At 43.3% G+C, this 19,645-nt stretch overlaps 1 protein-coding gene across 1 annotated transcript in view; it reads right to left on the bottom strand.

The window, feature by feature from the left end:
- The window catches only part of MAP2K4 (mitogen-activated protein kinase kinase 4), a 75,179-nt gene that overhangs the window by 38,423 nt on the left and 17,111 nt on the right, over positions 1–19,645 (bottom strand). Inside the window, exons 4-6 of the mRNA XM_026861251.1 lie at positions 17,757–17,852; positions 11,801–11,975; positions 1,738–1,857 (exon numbers count right to left, since the gene is read on the bottom strand). Of these exons, the coding sequence (XP_026717052.1) occupies positions 1,738–1,857; positions 11,801–11,975; positions 17,757–17,852 (391 nt within the window). The remainder of the gene's footprint in view (positions 1–1,737; positions 1,858–11,800; positions 11,976–17,756; positions 17,853–19,645) is intronic.

Genomic DNA, 19,645 nt, shown 5'->3' with positions numbered 1-19,645 from the left:
CAATTACAGGAGTAGGAATAACCCACACCTGCAGGAGAGCTGCAGGAGCTGTTGCTCTCTGGAGGAAGGGGATGCAGTAGTCAGGTTCTGACATTCATCTTCTCCAAAACATTCTTGCAAATGGACCAAATGTTTGAAATCCACTGCTGCTCATCAGTGCTGTATTCCTCTTTTTGTGCCTGTACTGAACAGACTCAGCTCAGTCTGATGACTGGCCTCCAACCATGGCATAAGACTGTCTGGGCTGCATGTAGAAGGTCAGCTTCCCGACTGGTTTTATTTGTCATTTGAAACTAGATAGCAATGGAAGTGACTGGGCAGAACACAAGGATACCTTCTGTGGCCCTGCAGCATAATATCTACCTTTAAATTACAATAAGTAGATATTAAAACAGTCAAAACTATGCAGTTATTAACACCATATTCGTGGCCCTGAACAGCTGAAGTACATCAGGATTAACAGTGGTCAGCTGACACAGCTTTCGATGCTCTAATTCTGTTCTTCAATTGGAAGCACTTGTGGAAGCATCACATTGAATAACCACAGCACACGTTACCTATGTGCATAAAAGGGCCAAGCAAAACTACAGCCCCTACACCAGCTATTGCAGATATTCCCCCTTTCAAGAACAGTCATACAATTTTGGTCTCTATCCCAAAAGGACAGGGCAGAACTGGAAAAGATGCAGAGAACAGCAAGAAAGATGATCAAAGGTCTGGAAGGTGTTCTGTGTATGACACAGGTTGGCACTTACCAGGCTGGGTAAGACATGACAGAGGGGGAATATGGCAACTGTCCATAAAATCCTCAGTGGCCTGGAGAGGATGGATAAAGATCAACTGTTTACTGCCTCTTCAAATACAAAAACTAGGGAAAGCACTATAGGCACCACTCAAAACAGCAGGATGAAAATTCAAAACGAATCAAGGTGATGGGCCCTCAAACCAAGGACAAGGTGGACAACCAAGGGAAGTACCTCTCAGAAAGCACCGTGGATGCAAAAAATGTACATGTTCAAGGGGAAACTGAACACTTCCATGGAAAAGAAATCCAGTGAGAGTCACTGAGCACAAAGACTGAACACCTAGCTCAGACACTCAGCTGAGTACGACTGAAGGCAAAGTATCACACATGCTTCTACAAGCAGATGCTGTGGGCCATTGCCAGAGACAGGAACACCCCACTAGGAGTTCTGGTCTGACCCAGCACGGTTGCCCTTGTTTTTTACGTATCTGCAGGTACAAACCACTTCAAGGCAAATGCATGTTGATGAGAAGTCTGACACAGTCTGGCGACGTACATACACACATCAGATAACCTTACAGGCAGCTGTGACTGCTATCACAGCAGGGATACAGGTTCTCTACACGGTCGCATCTCACAGCCACTGATATAAACCACATTTTGTCCAAGCACTGCGCTGCAGCGCTGCACCCAGCTGGCAGCACACACTCTGCCTGGGGGAGCCACAGGCCCAGAGCTCAGCAAGGGAGAAGCAGGAAAGAAGGAGAGACCAAAATATGCAGAGACACACAACAATGAACGGGAATAGCATGTATGTGCTCAGCAGCACCCAGATGTCTGGGTCTCCTAACTAAATACACTTGATTAAAAGTGGAGAGCTAAGAAACCTAACATAAATTTTCTCCTCCTTATTGCACGTTGGAAACTGAAAAAAAAAAAGAGAAGATAAAACCCAAACTCTGCCATGAATGAAGCAAGTTTGGAGTGCCCACCTCTCTGAAGAGCGCGCCATAAAACTGAACAATATACGGGCAGTCACTGCTTCGCATTACTACATCAAGGTCCATCAGAAGCTGCTTCTGTTCTTTTTCATCCACTGTCGACCGAATTCTCTGAAAGAGGAAGAGTGGCAGAGACTTTATCACTTACATGCCATTACTGTATCCTCAGACCCGCTTCTGGAGAAACATGCCAGGAACCCCAATCCCCAGGCTGAGCAGGCAATCCCCAAGGCATGCTCAAACACAGTCTAGATAGAGAATTAAGCTGTGTTCTCAAATAAGAAATATAACTGAAAACCCCTAAAGACATTTGATTCAGACTATAAAATCCCCAGTCCTCATGAGTGTCAACATTTTCAGAAGAAATATCAGAATAAAATTAATGACCAGAGACTTCATCGAAAACTACAGTAAAACAACAGTTTCAGACTTTCATTTCAAAACAAATTCTCACACAGTTCTTAGCCATGTTAGATGGGATTTGAAGGCTGTTTTGAAATTTAACCAAGGAACACTGTATTTAAAATTTCTAGGACAAGCACAGAAGACAAAAAGGGCCCTTCCACCATGCCTTCACCGTGGCTGGCATGGTGCAAAGGGGCTATCACATAACCGAGGGAACACATTGCTCTGGTAACGCTAATGGTAGGCAACAGTCCTGTGAGCTGTTCTCATAAAACTAACAGTTCTTTACATAGAACTGGCCTAGTGAACATTTACACTATATAAAAGATACTTCATATATATATATAAAAAACATATACATGTGTATATATAGATATATATGTGTGTATATATATATTTATATACATACGTGTATATAAAGATATATATATGTATACACACACTATACTATATATATATATACACACTATATATAAAGTCTTATTTGGCCTTAAATGAACAATGCAAGTTTGAAAATAGAAAACTGTACATGTTCAAACATGAAACTAGTTAAATGAAGGATGGAGACGACCATCCACAGTTTTTCATGTCATTTTATAGACATATGCAACATCTTACACTAATTAACATGTTCTTTGAATCACAGGTAAGGAAACTGTGATTCTAAAGGTGTGACTCATGTTGAAAAATCATTTAAAAAAAAAAAAAAAAGAAAAAATATTTGGCAAGAAGTCCAAAGCCACAGATGTAGCCTGGACCCTCCTTGAGGAGAAAAACTTCTTGGATACCCAAGAAAGTAAGATTATTCAGGGTTGTGGGAAAAATCTGCAAAATACCAGCACCCACTCCCACTGACACTGCTGCCCTGTGAGCAGCTGCTGGTGGCATCAAGACCACACACATTAGCAAGCACAAGGCTAAGGAGGTGAAGGTACTTTCAAGGTTGGCCATTTGTATAGCACCATTTGAGAAACAGTGCAGGATTACGTACCCTGTTCTGTAAGGACCCCCACAAAATGAGGATAGTATCGACACTATAGTTTTCCTTACCTTTGATGTATCCTGATATTTTGGTATTTCACCACTCGTTCTTAATGTTCTAGTAGCTCTGGTTTGGCATAGACCAGCAATTGTCATGTTCATATTACCCTTTTCCCTCCCAGTGAATTCTAGAGTACTTGGAAAATCTGGCAAGAAGCTTGCCCAGCACACCCACAGTCTGTACCATCCACACCCTGCGAAGCCACTGAGCAGGTGGGATTTTGTAGTCACAAACAAAGCAAGAAGATGGCTCAACAGACTAGTAATGCTTCACCTCTAGGTCACTGGTTCAAGTCTGTTTCACAGAAATTCACACATGTCACTGAAAAAAGCCTGATGAGGATTATTTGTCTTGTGTCTACACCAAAAAATGCTCTACAACCCCCTACTGAGGTATCAAGGGCTGAGTAGACTGAATGTCTCTTTCTAGGTGACACACCATCAGCACTGTGTGAAACGATAATACCATTGCTCTGACCTCAACAGAAGACAATGGATGCCAAAACCATCATGGTGGGACCTATAAGGAATAATTTAGTCTCTCACTGAGATGCTACCCACTTCTCTAAATAGTTCACCTCTTTGGTGTAGAGGAAAAAGCAAAACCAAAAGCAGCTTTTCTCTTTATCGTAACCTGAATCTCCTTTCTGTGCCAACTCTGTATCTGTCTCCAAAAGGCCTCTTTCCTGGTCATCCAAGAATCTCCCCAGCCCACCTCTACATTCCCCTTGCACCTATACAATCCTGTCCCAGCCATTCCCACGGCATGCTCCTCTAACTCCACAACTTTCCCTGAACATAACCCCTCCCATCTCTGACATGTCCTTTTGTGCTGTTATTTCTCCATCTCTGGAAAGCATGTGAAATATATTTTGTACAGAGATGGCAATTTTAATGGCACCCCAGAACACCACCAAACTTAAAGATTCCTCTTTTTCCCAAATGCTATCTCCGCAGGGAGAAAAAGAAAGGGCGGACAGAAAACCCAGGGGATGGACACTGGGTCAGCTATAGGACAGAGCATCCAGAGAGACATGGAGCCAAAGGACCCCTTGAGAAGCCAGCAGAAACTCCCTAAGAAACACTGCTTCAGGGAGTGAAGTAATGACATGACGCAAGAGTGGGAAATCTCATACACAAGAGTGCTGGAGACTGGCAAATTGAAGAGATTATCAGGAGATAACCAGGAGCAGTTTGCAGCACAGCACTGAGCTGGGGTCAGTCCAGGATGGAAAAGATGGGTTTTTTTAGCTGGAGTACACCAGGGAGTCTGCTGCAGGCCAGCGGTCCCAATTCACCAGCTAAGGAATGAGTGTTCACCAGCAAAACATGGAAGAAACAGCAAAAGGTGACTGAAGTCAACAGCAGCCACTACATGAATAGCCCACGAGTCATACTGATGATCTGCTCCCTAACTTCAAGGCAGAGTGCAAGACCCACAGACACACTCACCCAAGAACATAGGAGATCGCAAGGAAGGAAGAGACAAGGTGAGGCAACAGCCTGAAGACACCATTTAAGACAGGGGTGGACAGACCTGATTTAGTTTCAGGCCTTACACCTCTCAGCCTGGTTACTCTACTGCATATAGTCACCAACGTGGCCAAACAAGCCACATACGGAAAAAGTGGGTTTTGGAGTAGAGGCTTGTGGAGAGTCTCTTTTTAATGGTTCCTTATTGGCCTCAAAACTGCATCAAATTCTCCAGCCCTTTTAATACAAACACAGGTTAGGACAAAGCCTTCTGGCATCAGCTCTGAAAGCTATACCCTGGGCAGCATCAGCAGCATCAACAGCAAAAGGATAAGCTATGCTGTGGATTGGACCACTCTCAAACCAAACCAGACAGATCCCAGAAACTGGACCCAAAACAGAAGAGACATCACCCAGCCCCAATATGCACATAGAAAGATTCAGGTGAAGTGGGTAGCAACCAGTTTAAAAAAAAAGGAAAATGAAAGAAAAGAAAAAAGCCATAAACACCAAACTGAAAACCAGCTCCTTGAGTTGTGAGACAGCACAGTGTCATCCGGGAACAGGGCTCATGCGTGTCTTCAGCAGAAAGCACAGCACAGCAGTGCTTGGCAGTGCCACCAGGGCACTGGTGCTCCCAGGAGACACCAAACCAGCAGCAAAAAGTCTCATCCTCATTGCCAAGGATGAGAATATTTGTCTACCCACCTGAAACACATTTACTGCTGACAGAAGTATGTCATCGTCTTCCACTGATCACTAGTTTCCCACCTCCTCTAACAAGGTTCTCGCTCCCTCACCATTTCCATTTAGCCCTCACCCATTTGCTCCTTTCGCAGTGCACTACCAGCAGGGCTGGAGCACTGGTTTCCCCAGCTCTCAGCCAGCTACCCAAACAGATGAGTGAAACAGAAAGTTCTCTTCAATAAACTCTAAGGAGTCACCTTGGGAGAGGGTATCTAATTGTGCAAAGAACGGAAATGATGATTTGCAATAAAGCCAGCTTGCAAAAAGCCCCAAGACCTCTCTTCAGAAGTCATATGGGAAATCAGAAGGACGGAGAAATTTGCTCCTTGACTGAACTTAATACACTCATGTCATTTTGGTGGGCTTGTATGGGCTATCAGGCATCCAGGTAAGGATGGAGAGATTATGGAGGTATAAAGAAATGTTAAATTTCTCCTCTCAGGGATACCTGATACTTAGCAACATATTTCAGCTGTGAAAGTGCCATCAGTGAAAACCTGCGAAAGGCAAAGACATGAACATCTTTTTTAAAGCTACTGACTACAACAAAAAATGATGTAAAAAAGGCACTGTGGTCTGAACAAGAAACAGCTCCACAGCTTGTTGGCTTCTCCAGGAAGAACAGGGATCTTTTATGGACACCTCACAGGCTTGACATCCTGCTGAATTTTATGTATCTCTAAACAGTGCCTTGGCCAGCTTCTCTAGTTACTCAACTGATCTTGAAACTGCTTCTGATTTTCTTAGAAGTTTAGAGCAGAAGTGGAAGACCGCCTGTAGTCTGATCAAAAATACTTCTAGACTAAAGAAAAAAAAAAAAGAAACCAGCAATATCTGAGGACATTGTCTGGAACTGGAGACTAGACTAGGCAATATTGCAGAGCAGGACCAGATCAGCTAGGCTGGCTTATACAATAGATACTGGAAAATTATGGCACTTCAGCTGAAAATCACTATGCCTTTTGGGGTAGGGGAAAACTGAACACAAGGATTGTGGACAAAAATGCCCTCTCCCCAGCTGACTTACTCTCCCAGCTGTAACTATTTCTGACAGAAACAGAATTCAACTAAAAGGAGGTGTGAGATGTTTCTTTATTGTGGCCCCATGAAGTCTGAAGGTCAATCGAAGCACAAACCACTGTAGTCATCTCTTGATGGTGTATTTTTCAGCCAGGTGAACTGGCTGAAAAGAAATTGTCAGAAGCTAATAATACTGAACCCCAAATATCAGAGGCACTGCCTGCTGCCCAGCAGAAAGGGTCTGCCTGGCCCCCAGGGCGAGGGGGGCCCAAGGGGAGAGCGTGGGAGGTGGGGGTCTCCTGCCAGCAGGCTCAGGACACCGCTGTCACGCTCAGGCTCCTGGCCCACAGAGGTGCCACCGAACAGATTAAAGGTTGGCCATTTTAAATATGCACTTAATCTTGTGAACTCTTCACACAAGAAACTCTCCCAGCCTCCAAGAGGCCTGGCTAACACAACACACACCACTACAGTATTTAAGTAAAATGCAAAGCATCCTGCTCCAACATGGAAAACACTCCCCAGCTTTCATTCCAGTTTGGGCTTTTTTTCCTTTTATTTATTTTTTATACCAGTCTGGAAAAAACAAGTATGCCAAAGATCTTTTAAAGCACTTTTTATTTTTTTGTGTTTGAACTATCATCAGTGCTAGAGACAGGACAGAAAGAAAACACTCAGGTGCTGGGTGAGCTTCCCAAGAAAACAATTCCACCCAAATAAACTGGGGCTTTTCCTCTGATGTGCCCAAGACAGTCCTGTTCCTCGAATTTGTGGTACTCTCATGAAACAATATGCAAAACCTCCTGGAGCAGCTGGGACAACACCACATGGTGACACTGGAGAGGAAATACACATGGGGCTGTAGAATTGCACATATTGTGAAGTCCCTGGGATAAAACCAGGAGTGATGGCATTGGAGCAGATCCCAAGAACGGACCAGTGCTCTCCACAGAGCAAAGAAGCCTAGGAGATTATTCACAAGTCACATATGAACTGCCACAGACTGGGCAAAGCAAGACTAAGTAGAAAACAAGAAACCAGAAGCAAAGTCAGAGGACACGGGGTAGAATTGGAAGCTGGACCAGGTAACATCACAGAGGGCTTGTGATGGTGTTGCAGGCAAATGCCAGCCAGGGCAAGGATTTCTTCAAGGAAAACGAGGAGTCCAGACGAGAAACCTGCAAGGAAGTGAGGAGTCTACAAACTGACCTTGCAACTGTGAATTTGCAGAGAGAGCTGGCACTGGACAAAATTGTGCTGCGCTCTCTTACCTGTAAGAGTCTTGACCTAATATGTCAATAAATCCTCAAGAAAATTAAGAGGAGTTTTTGTTTCAGTGAGAGGAAGACCAGAATGCCAGCTGAGCCAGAGCAAACAGGGACTCTTCATCTCCAGGAGGCTCTCAGAGAGGAAGAGACCTAATGAATAAAAGTACTGTCTTTTATTAAGATTTGGAAAATATAATACAACATTTTCCATGGACAAAAAATGAGAAAGATGTGAATATAAAACCTGAGTTGGATTCTTCTTTCCTTTACCCTCTCCCGCTCTTCCTGATGGCTCTAGGAAGAGGCTCTCTATGGTAGAAAGGGTAAGGGATGCAAAAGCATCTTGCCAAAGACTGCAATGTCCGCCTCTGAAACCAACCTGCAGCCACCAGCCTCACAAGCATCCCTCTAGAGACAAGAGGTCCCGGCTCCTGCAGTCTACTCCAGCCTGCTCCTGAAGAGGCACAACAGTATCTTTTTGTTATTTAAATAGATATTCATAGAGGTACAGATCGCCAAAGGCTGAAGGAGAGGGAGGAGCAGAACTGCACACAAGAGCTCATCATCCCAGCCTCTCCCCAGCATTGCTCTGCCAGCTGAAGCTCTGCTGCAGCGGTTTCACACCAGTGACACAAGGAGGCTGATTTTCCTCCTTTGCTGCTGAGGCTGGAATGCAAATGAAAGCTTCTGACTCATCCAGAGGCCTGGCAGCCCTGCCCTGGACCAGCCAGGATCCCTACACGGGCTCAGGAGGCCGAAACACATAAAAGGGAAAAATGAAAGAAAATGGTGCCTCCACCTGCAGATCTCAAGTTATTTTTGGTGATATTTCAGCACTCAGGAATTTTTTTTCCTGCAGTGGTAAGAAAAACAGACAAAAAAGCGTAGCGAAAAGGCTGTGCTGGATGAGGCAGCAGGAGCCAGTGTGCTCTGCAGTGCTGGTGCCACCAGCACCGAGCAGAGAGAAAGAGGAAAGCCAGAAATCAAAGACTGTTCCTCGTGCAAAGGCATGGCAGGCTAGAAAAAGCCAGAGGAAGGAGCTGGAGACAGGATTTGAGGGTATGCTCCAGCAGCTGCATCTGCATAGACAGAGATGAGCAGGATGGGTGCCCAAGGCACCAGGCTGCCTGAGCAAAGCAGAAGCTGCCATCGGACCCACAAAGACAGGGGAAGGAGCAACGTCTCCCCTTGCACGCTTGTAGAACATGGAGGGTTTGAATGTGTCTGTGGCAGAAGGGGCTGACAAGCCACAAGGGATGCAGCCTGATCACAGTAGCTGTGAACAGGACTTGGCCCTTCTGGAAGTGGGGCAGCAAGATGCCTGACTGGGCTGGAAATTTTGCAGCAGTTGCAGTGGAAATTTGGGTAGTGGTGCAGAGGACAGGAGAACAGGTGGGGGAGGCCCCCATACCAATTTTCTCTGCATCTAATTAGCAGCTTCTGCAGCCTTCTCTGCATTTCACTCATTAGTACTGAACAGCCAACAACTCTTGGCTTGCAGCATCCATAAAACTATTTCCTACTGCTGAATGTCCTTCCAAGGATGATTTGCCTGCGGCACTGATGCTGCCCTTGGGAAAGCAGCACCACTAAATAACCACAGACACCAGCTTCACACCCAGGTAGTTGCAGAGCAATGTTCCTATGCCCTGCACACAGCATGGTGCCACACCAGAGTTGCAAGCAGGTATCACTGAGATTGTAGCCAAGACCTCAAATAACTACACTGACATGTTTTCTCATCAAACCACCATGCCCCTTCTTAAACTTCTCAACCTTCTCTTACAGAAGGACATTATGGTGAAGGGGAAGAAAACAAGTTCCTGCCTGTAGAGCAAGGAGAGACTGTGGAGAGCAGCTGGTTTCCCTGAACGCAGGTGGGGAGCTGAGCCTTCAGACAGCAACAGCTCTGCAAGCTGTCAGGACACCACTGGCTTGAGGGAGACAGAGAGAGGAGGTGGACAGCCCCAAGTATGGATGGCCCACAGGGCAGACTGACATAGAGCTGAGTAGCTTGGGATGAACTACTCACTAATTCTAGCTTAGCCCTGTCCTGAAAACTCATCTCAAATAACTGCACTGTCCAAGCTGTGGAACAGACGTTGCTGCCTTGGAGACTTTGCTTACCGTTCCACCCACAGGTCTTCCTTTTCTCAGTTTCGTGTTTTATTCTCTCTGGGACAAACAGAACAGTTCCTTGTGACTAATATTTTAGAAATTATGCAGTTGCCCAGACCTTCCAACCTTCCTTCTCCTACAGGTCTAGCAATGCCCAACCAAGGGGAATGGGTTCAGAGAAAAGAAAGTGGCACCATCCCAGCCCACAACTTTGACATTTTGAACTTTAGACACTGTAAACCTATCAGATCTTTCTTTGTTGAAAAGTGAGTCCCCAAGCCCAGCACTCCCGAGGCTCAGACCACCTCCCTTCCTTTGGGAAAACCAGCCTGTCCAACATGCTGTGCAATATCAACTCCAACTGTGTGCTTCAAGAACATGACACTGGTGCCTCCTGCCTCTGAGATGGAAGCTGCATCCTCATTACAGACCCCTGATGCTGACAAGATTATCTTACGATGCTGAACATCCCTTGTGCACACAAAGTCTGGGACAACAGAATTTCTGTGCCAGCAGACACGTCTCCTTCTCAATGACTCTAGTTAATCCAACAAAGTGCTCTTCTCAGCACAGCTATACCCACTGCAGAGCTTCAGATAACAAAGCCACTCAGCTATAGGTATGCCTTGTTCTCACCCATGGCTGTCATTATTATAGTAGCAAAACTACAGTTACCCAGGTCACGTGCTCTGGGTTTGAGAACCTGGAGATGTCCAGGCATCATTTCACTACATCAGTTTTTAACCCATCATCTACAAACTCCACCTACAAGTTCCACTAAAGGCAATTAAGAGAAATAAGCCTTTAGCTACAGGCAGCCTCTAGCTCCACTGGAGACTTTTAGGGATTCAAAACCAGGTTGAAACACCACTGCATGGTGATCCAAAACACTTACGAGACCTGGCCAGTGGTCCCAATGCTGTGAGGAGAAAAATCAAAAGACGGTGGTTACTCCAGTAACCTGACACACTAGAGACAAGTATGAATTCTATTCACAGCTGCTAGAGCTGGGGCTGAGACATGTCTGCCTGGCACATGAGACCAGCAGGAGTGAATGTTTCCAGATCAGACCAGGGAGTATTCCAAAGAAGACAGAGACAGTTGAATAAGAGAGCAACACACACTTCTACATAGCTCACTTCTACTCTTTCATGGGAGTCATGGGAGCACTTACATCAACAGAGTTAAAAGCCTGATGTCATTAGCTACCAGCCAGCAGCAAGCAAGGAAGACGAGAGAGAGACAGAGAAAGAATTGCTGCTGCCCACCTCACCCAGCTTAATGGACAAGCAGCTCCTCAAAGATGCCCAGTGAGCAGCACTGCTGCGACAAGACAAAGATTATTCCATATTGCCCAGCTGGGAAATGAGACTGGATATTGTTTCTGGTTTTAAGGTGAGATTTTGGGTAGCATAAGGTAGAAAATGGACAGTGCACAAAACTGCTACCCCTTCCACTTCCAGAGCAGGTCTGCATGCCAGAAAGCAAAGACTCCATCATACATCACCAAGAACAAAGCACTCCCTGGAGGATGTCCACTCCATTCCAGCTCCTCCTGGTGAAGCTACACCATGGCACATGCTTACAGAAAAAGTAATTTTTAACTCACTACCTTATTTCACAAAAGACACCGAGAAGCTGTTAGATGTCAACTTGTGCCTACCATCAAGCTAGGCTGTATCTGAACCAGTGACCCAGAGGTGAAAGGCTCATGCCCCATTATCAGTCTCCAGAGACATGTGATCCCCTCAAAACATAGGTTCCTGACAGGCATTTTCAAAAGGGCACAAGCAATTAGAAGAGCTTCACAAATCACTTAACAATATGCCCATTATACAACATATTTTCAGCAATAGCAGCCTTTACACTGGAAATAAATAGGAAAGAGCAGTAGATGGGTGGTAGATGGAAGAACATTAATTCTCCATCACATTTCATCCCTAATGGACTGAAGTACAAATGTAAGTATGGGCATCACCTACTTTAACTGCCATAATTTGCCCACTGGGTTTGTGGACCATTTTGTTGACAGAACCATAAGCGCCTCGTCCAATTTCTCCAAGGTCTTTCAAGTCCTCTGCTGTAAAATCCCAATGTTGTTCAGGGGAAATCTTCAATTTTCCTGATGATTCAATGCTGTGTGTTCTCAGTCTCTCTCTGTCAAAAATATTGGGAAGCAATTTTTCCACATTTTAAATAGTCTGTAAATTTCTCTTTTCAGCACTTGATTAAACATTAGAAGAGAGGGGTTCACAAAGGCTACAGCAACAATCTGATTCCACAGAGGATTTTGGTGGGGGTAGGGGGTGGCAGGGGTGAGGGAAAATGTTAAATCAAAAATGACATACACTTGCCCACAGCTTCAATTAAGGATAAGTTTCTCCAGCTGTGGTGTAAATTTCAATGTGTCTCATATAGTAGAGTCATTCTAATCACTCATTTAGACAGTTCTTTCTACTTTGCACAAAATACACCAGGCTTTGAGCAGGATCTGGTAACATGCAGAACCAAGAGCCTGAAGAGCACTCCCAGCCCCATCTCCCCAAAGCTTCCGCTGCTCTACACCACCACACTCCCAGCAACTGTTTCCCTTCTATTTGGGTTTCCGTGCAACACAGGCAAGCTCTTCTATGTGAATCAAGGGGATTTTAGAAACAGTTTGCTCTTAATGGAAAACTGCAATTAATTAGGGAAAAAAAAAAAACCAAAACACACATTTTAGATAATAATTTAATTTCTTCAAAAACAAATAAAGAGCCAATAATTTATATATAAAAAACAAGTTGTTTGTGACATATGACAATAAAAACTGTTTGCTCAAGTGTGTCTTTACCAAACCCCTAAATTAACGTTCTTGGGCAAACATTGGTACTGCAGCCACCAGGGTTTGTCCAGGTAAGTAGACGACCAATACCCAAAATTTGTAGGACAGAAGAGCTCAACAGTTGTTTTAATGTGCCCCCAATTACTCCTTCAAACGTAGCAATACTATCACTGAATTAGTAGGAAATGCATGTTATTTTCAACACTTTTAATCTTAAAATGCCATGTAAATTTTCAGTTTTTCATTAATTAAATTAGCCAATTCACACTTCCTGGGTCATAAAGTAAGCCAAAAGCTTGAGTTTCCCACTTTCAAGTAGCAATAGTTCCCTCTACAGGGCACACCGATCTCACACAGATATTAAAGCACACAGGTACTTCTGACAACCTTGTGTACAAGGGACACTGTCAAACTCATCCCTCAGACTCTGATCACTTCTCTTGGTCATCTGATCAAGCCACCACTCACTCATCCAGGGTCCAGACCAACAAGCAGAACATACATACAAGAATTTGAACAAACACATAAAGCTCATCAAGTTTATCAGCCAGAGGAATAAACACATCATGGCCAATTCCACGCTGATAAATGTAATCGTTTATCAACCAGCAGTTGCAAACTGCTGGTAGGACCCAACCATGACCTCCACTGGGTTTTATTTGGAACATAGGTTTTGCAAGGGCAGTGAGGTCAGGTCCAAAGGTCAGTTGACTGGAGCAGCTATGGTTCAAACGGCTTCATCTGCTGCACTTCAGCTTTCCTGTGACACTTTGGTTTAGCACTTCCTGGGTTCTGAGCAGCTGCACGTCCTGAACCTTTGACCCGTTCCAATCCTTGCTGAACAGCTCTTCTCACCACTTCAGTGCTGTGCCTGCCCTGATCCTTCCTGGTCTCTAACCTGCCTATCTTGAGATTTTTCAATCTGCCTCTCCCTACAGCATCCCTCCACTACCTTTAGGAATAATCTGGGAAACCTGATAGTGCTACAATACAGCACAGATGTGATGGACGCAGCAGCCATGGAGAAGTGGCACCCCTTCATTAGCACTATTTACATATCCTGGAGTTTCTATGCATAATAAAATACTACATTATTGAGTGGAGTTCTCATAGAATTTGCTTACTAAAAAGCAAGGAATGAAAATAAGGCAGCAAAATGACCAAAAAAAAAGAACAGAGAAAAAAAGAAAAGAAAAAATGAAAAGAAAAGAAACATGACCTCCAGACTTGCCAGCTGTCTTGCAGGCAGCTTATGTTACAAGCTGCATGAATCAGTTACTATCTAACTACTGTTCGAACAGCTTATTTTGTCAGTACCATAAAAATAGTTCTTTTCTGATGGAAGAAGGTAGGGGAAGAAGCATCATGCTGAGGAGGCACCAGCAAATAGGCATTTCCTGCCTACCTCTTGCCAGCTGGTGGGCAGGAAGAAGCACAACCATTAAGAGCTAAATCTTGTTCAAAAAAAGCAGGGGAAAAAAAGGCAGAGAGGTGTTACCAGGAGGCTGAAATGTGAGATTTGATTTTCTGAGCAAACTCTTTCCACCTCTTGTTTCAAAACAACATTTCATATTGAAGTTGTCATAGAGTTAAAAAATCTGAATGTTGACATGGTTTATTCAAACAAAGCAATTAAACGCATCTACACTCTTCCCTCTGTCTTTCTGCCCAGGAAACTTTGCTCTTCTTACCCTAGATCAGAAGAGAAAGCAAATTTGAATTCATTATTTCCTTGGTACACAAGAAGCCTGTTTCCCCCCCAGCTGTAGCGTGAAAGCAGATCTGTGCCATTGTTCCCACAGCTGCAGGATGGGTGGTTCGAGCAGCCACAAAGATGTGAGCTAGGAAACACCCCTCCAAGGGTCTGCACCAAGTGCCCTCTGCAGCTGTATTCTGGTGCAGAGCACTGGAGCTCCATGGGTTTGGATCAAGATGTACCATCACCATCCACCCACAAAACCTCACATGTTGGAGCCTGGCTTCATTGCCATTATGTATTTATGATGTCATCTGCCTTGCATCGCAATCACAGCTCCTACTTATCTTTTTTCAAATACCCAGGGAAACGGTCAAATAACCAAATGACAAGTTTGACAGACAGACACTTTAATATAGATTTTCTTCATTTAGCTGATTTGTCACATGTAAACAATGCAGTTTTCCTTTAAGCAGCATGGCGTATCTTAAGAATCAGTAACTAGAATTCAATTATTACTTTTAGCATTAAAAACTGTGCTTTATATCAAGAATTTTTCAGTGCAAATCAAAATCCCAAGGGATTCCCATGCCAAGTAAGCAGTTAAAAAATGCAAATCTAGAACACAGACTCTCTTCATTAATATGAGATTTTTCTGATGTAAAACTGAGGCAATATGAACAAATAAATCATCAATGCACTACACCTATTACTAGATTTACACTGCTGCAGATACACGAGGACATAAATCCACAGGCTAGACATGCCCCCAAAATACAAAAAAGCCTGCCTAAACACTGCACTACATCCTAGTGCACTGGCTACTAAAACAGCTTACTTCAGAAAATAGAAGCGTAACCACACAGAACAGTGCCTAGTGGAGGTGAAAAGTAACTAATGTCCAGTCCCTGCTTCTACAGCTGATCCGATTTCAGTAATGAGCACTAAACGCAGGGAGAGTTTGCACTGATGTGATCAGACATATGCCTCCTCTTATCATTTTTTTTTTAAACTGTGCAATCCAAATCTCTCTAAGGCTGGGAATGTTGGGCAATATTGGGCATATATATGCTCAAAACAATCAGGGGGCTTAACATACAACTTAAAAAATAAAATTAAAAAAGCTAAAGGGGGCTAGGTACTCCTCGAATAGTTAGAAGTAGTATTTTCAAATGCACCTTCGGAACCATAAGTCCTGACAAGTTGTCCAGGACTTGAGCTTCCAAACCCCCACCTTGCTTTTGAAAAGTTGTAAAAGAAAAAATAAAAATATACAGGCTTAGGAGGTCATTGCAATTACTGCACTTGAAAGGCACCAATATATTGGTCATACTGCAGATGGTTACTATGCTTGTCACAGCAGTTATTCCAGGGATTAGGAACACCAAGCAAGACAACAACTCCTCCAAACAGTTGCCCTTTGTCAGGAATGAAAACGTTTGTGGGTCCAGCTTGGCAGGAGGCAGGCAGATGGCTGGCGCCAGGCACTGCAGCCGGGCCAAGGGCAGGGTCACACGCATTTGGGACAGGAGGTGGCTCACTGCAAGCTTGCGAGCTAGACCTGTGCGAGGAGGTCCACCACAGCAAGAGGCCCACAAAACCTCCCGGGGAGAACCACAGAGACATCGGGAAGCTCTCAGACAGGCTGTGTTAGTTCCCCAAGCCCTGCTGTTAGCACCGAACTGCAGGGATGCCAAAGCTTTTTAAAACAAGCATTTCTTTGGCATGAAAAAGAAGGACCATGGGGAGAAGCAGAGAAAAGTTGGTGGATTTTTTTAAGCAAAATTGAAAGTTATCAGACATGAAGCAAGGCCAGAAAGATGCTGTAGGTAGCTTTGTTTTACTTCATTAAGAGTTCTGCAGGACTCACAGAAGTGCAAAAGTTGAGGTATTCAACATTACAGTTGACGTGAATAAAACAAGTCTGCAGAGTCAAAAAGATCCAAGCTGTGCTTCATAAGCCTGCCTAGTGCTGTGGATTCTTTCAGGAAGTCTCTCATTAAAGTTCCTATTTACATCACAGTTAATGAGAATATATTCTATATTTGTTCAGTAAAAAAGCTGCTTAACGCAACGGGATTTTAGAAACGGATTTGTGGTCAATCTGCCAAAGGAATGCTAAAACATAAATCCTAACAAACTGCAGAGTTTTAATAATGCCGTGCAGTGCTGTAAACTTCGGAGTAAAAACACTGCTTATGACTCTGGCTAACACATTCCTACCAAGTCTTCCAAAAAGCCTAGAGAGGTTGTAATGCTTCTATCTCAATGTCTGTGTTACCTAGAAAACAGTTTTCAGACCCTGCAGGCTAAGACTAATAAAATAGTAATCCTAGCTTAAATTTCACCGGAGAAAGCCTCCAAAAGAAAAGTCCCATTTTTTTCCTAGAGGGTTGAAAACTTCGGCGCTTTCACAAATCTTTCAGATTTTCGCAAGAAGAAATTTCTGCTTCCAATAAGCTGATGAGCAATGGTGTCCTTGCAAGACAGGCAGAACTTAATTAGTTTTGCTCTGACCCATGTAAGCTATCTTAAGGCTTAGTTATATTTAATAACAGATTCCTATACGTGAAGAAGAGATACAGGAAATGTGTCAAAGGAAGGAAATTATTTAGTTTTGCATCTCGTACCTACTCAGACTAAAAGCAAAAAGCACACTTTTTCCCTTTCATCATGACCAAGTGGGAGAAATTCTCCCTAGCACTGCTCTGGCTGTCTATGCTCCTCCAAAACTGTAAAAAAGACATTAACAAACTGTGGATGATTGCAGAGCCACTTCCACAGCCCTCAAGATTCAGTCCAGCACACTGGGCTGCAAAAAGTCTTCCTGACTTCAGTGGGGTTTGGCTGAGGCTTTTATAACGTCAATATTTTTTATTAAGCTCCCCTGGTAAACTACTAATTGATTAACCATGCCCTTGACACTGAGGAAACCTCTCAATTCATCATGGTGCAGCCTGTACAGAATTTAACTGAGCACATTAATCTCAAACTCATTTTGATTTGGACATGAGCCAGACTGCAGTGCACTCACTGAACCCACTACAGCTGGGTATTCAGAACTCACACTGGATTCAAGCATTTCAGTGTAATAGCAGAAAAAAAACCTGAGTTAATTAAATAATCCCTCTAAGAACACTGACTTTTTTTCCTGAAACATTATGTCACCTGAGCCATGGTCAGCTACCCAAGAACAGGAAACAGAGACATGAGCACATCCATAAGAATCAACAAAAGAACCCGAATACGTATTTTAAATAGTTTGCAAAATGATACTGAGATGCAACATAATTACCGTTACACAAAAATTGCTCAATGGAATGACACTATTTCTGAGACAAATTTCATTACTTTAATAGATGCCATTTTTGCAGGTATGGAAAATATTTGACAATGGCTAACAGACAGTTAAGCTTACTGTAGCCTGCTGGAAAGTTTCTGGATGAGGTCCGCTTCTCTCCTTTTGAAACTGAACAGGACAATGTGATTACTACCAAGGGTTGCTTGTGTATCACTTCAGCCAGTAAAAGTTGTGAAAATGACAGAAAAACATGGTGCTGTTACCACATGACAGAATAATGTACAACAATACTCAGCTAGTCACACTACCCATGGAGTGCTTAGTATAAGAAATTAGTGAGCTATGTATTTTTCTTCCAAATTTCACCTAAGCAACCTCCCCTGATTAGGAGCAATGCAGCACCTGATAATTTGAACTGTATTTTAACATATTAAAATGTAAGTAATTTGTTTTCTTACAGCAATGGCAATTATTATTTCTAACTGTATTATGATGATTAGAAACATGAATAATTACTAACCAAATACCTATACATTAGTGCCATGCTGTTTCCTCAAGGCACACTGACCATCATTGCTCTGTTTTTCTTGTTGTTTATGAGGCAGAACTTACTAAAAAATAAAAATTAAAAAAAAAAATCTGGCTTCCATCCTGAATCCACCAATCTAGTACTGGTGGTCTCTCCCAGATAAGCTTGTCATTCACCTCATCCCCTCTCTTAATGAATAAATTCGCATTATTTTAACAACCATGTCCTTTCTTATTACCTCCAGAGCCACACAACTGACAGATAAACAAAGGTGAATACCACTCTGTATCACAAGACTTCTCTAAGAACAAAAATCAGGTTCTGGATACCTGAGCCCCTCAAGCTGTCCAGTTCTGGAAATCTTCTTTCCCAATATGAGGACTCGTTATCTCAGATCGATTTCAGTAGCTCAGGCAAGATGGGCTCCTGCTAAGCACTTTGTGGCGGGCACATGGAAAACCAGCACTCAAATACTTGTACAAATGACCAAAGGAGCTACCTACAAACAGTCAGCAATGAAAACAGGACTTTGCTTAGCTTCTTGATGGGAATGCTTTGGAGAGGTTATTTCAACTACATGAATCATTTTTGTTTCAATAGCTCTAACAAGCGATTTTTCCAATTTAAGCTTCTGTATGTCATAAAATTCCAAACCTAGTCCAGGAAAGCTAAAAGCTCTCCAACTTCTCCTTTGGGATTTATTATCTATTTGGGATTAACAAAAAAAACCTTTTTGGTTGCATCACAGACTGAAATAACCTGCAATTCAGTGCCAAGAATGTACCTGGCAGTATTTTTCTTTCTGTGGCAGTCAAGGACAGATGGAAGACAAAGAAATCACTTAACTGCAAGAGAGAGATTGCTTTTTCAGAGAGATGAAGCTATCATAAATGTGGTGACCGAAAGAGAGCTCATAACAAGACTAATAAGACCAAATGTAACTTGTCTTTTTAAGTGCCCCTTCTCTAAGACGTTTTGCAGGACAGTGCAAGCGATTGCCTGTTGAAGGTCCCCATGCTTCACAGTCCAGTAGTATGGTGAAATTTTAAATGCTGGTCTCCTCTGAGATAGCTGCATGGAGCATAGTTCTCTCCATAGTAAAGATGCTTATAGAAAATTAAGGATGCTGTAAGGAGCTAGGTTAACAGTGCCAGAAGTCACCTTTTCCCATCTTTCACTGGTATGAAGTACCCACCTAGAACATCAGAAAGACAAAACAAACCCATGTGAATTACAGAGAAGACCCCACACTCCTCAAAGAGGACAACTGCCTTCACACTGCTGCAGCAAGAGCTATTTGAAACAATCACTTTCAACTGACCCACACTTATCTCCGTAAAGGCATCAGTTACGTTGGACATGAAAGACAAATTGCTCATCCAGATTTACTCCCAAGCATATTTTACAAAGGAGGGAATTAAAACAGGCTCAAAGAGAAATCATTTAGAGTCGCCATAAGACTGGCTTGGCCATTTGC

Source organism: Athene cunicularia, assembly GCF_003259725.1.
Source record: "Athene cunicularia isolate RWA chromosome 18 unlocalized genomic scaffold, athCun1 chr18_part1, whole genome shotgun sequence".
NCBI lineage: Eukaryota > Metazoa > Chordata > Aves > Strigiformes > Strigidae > Athene > Athene cunicularia.
This window is presented reverse-complemented; position numbering and strand designations above follow the sequence as displayed.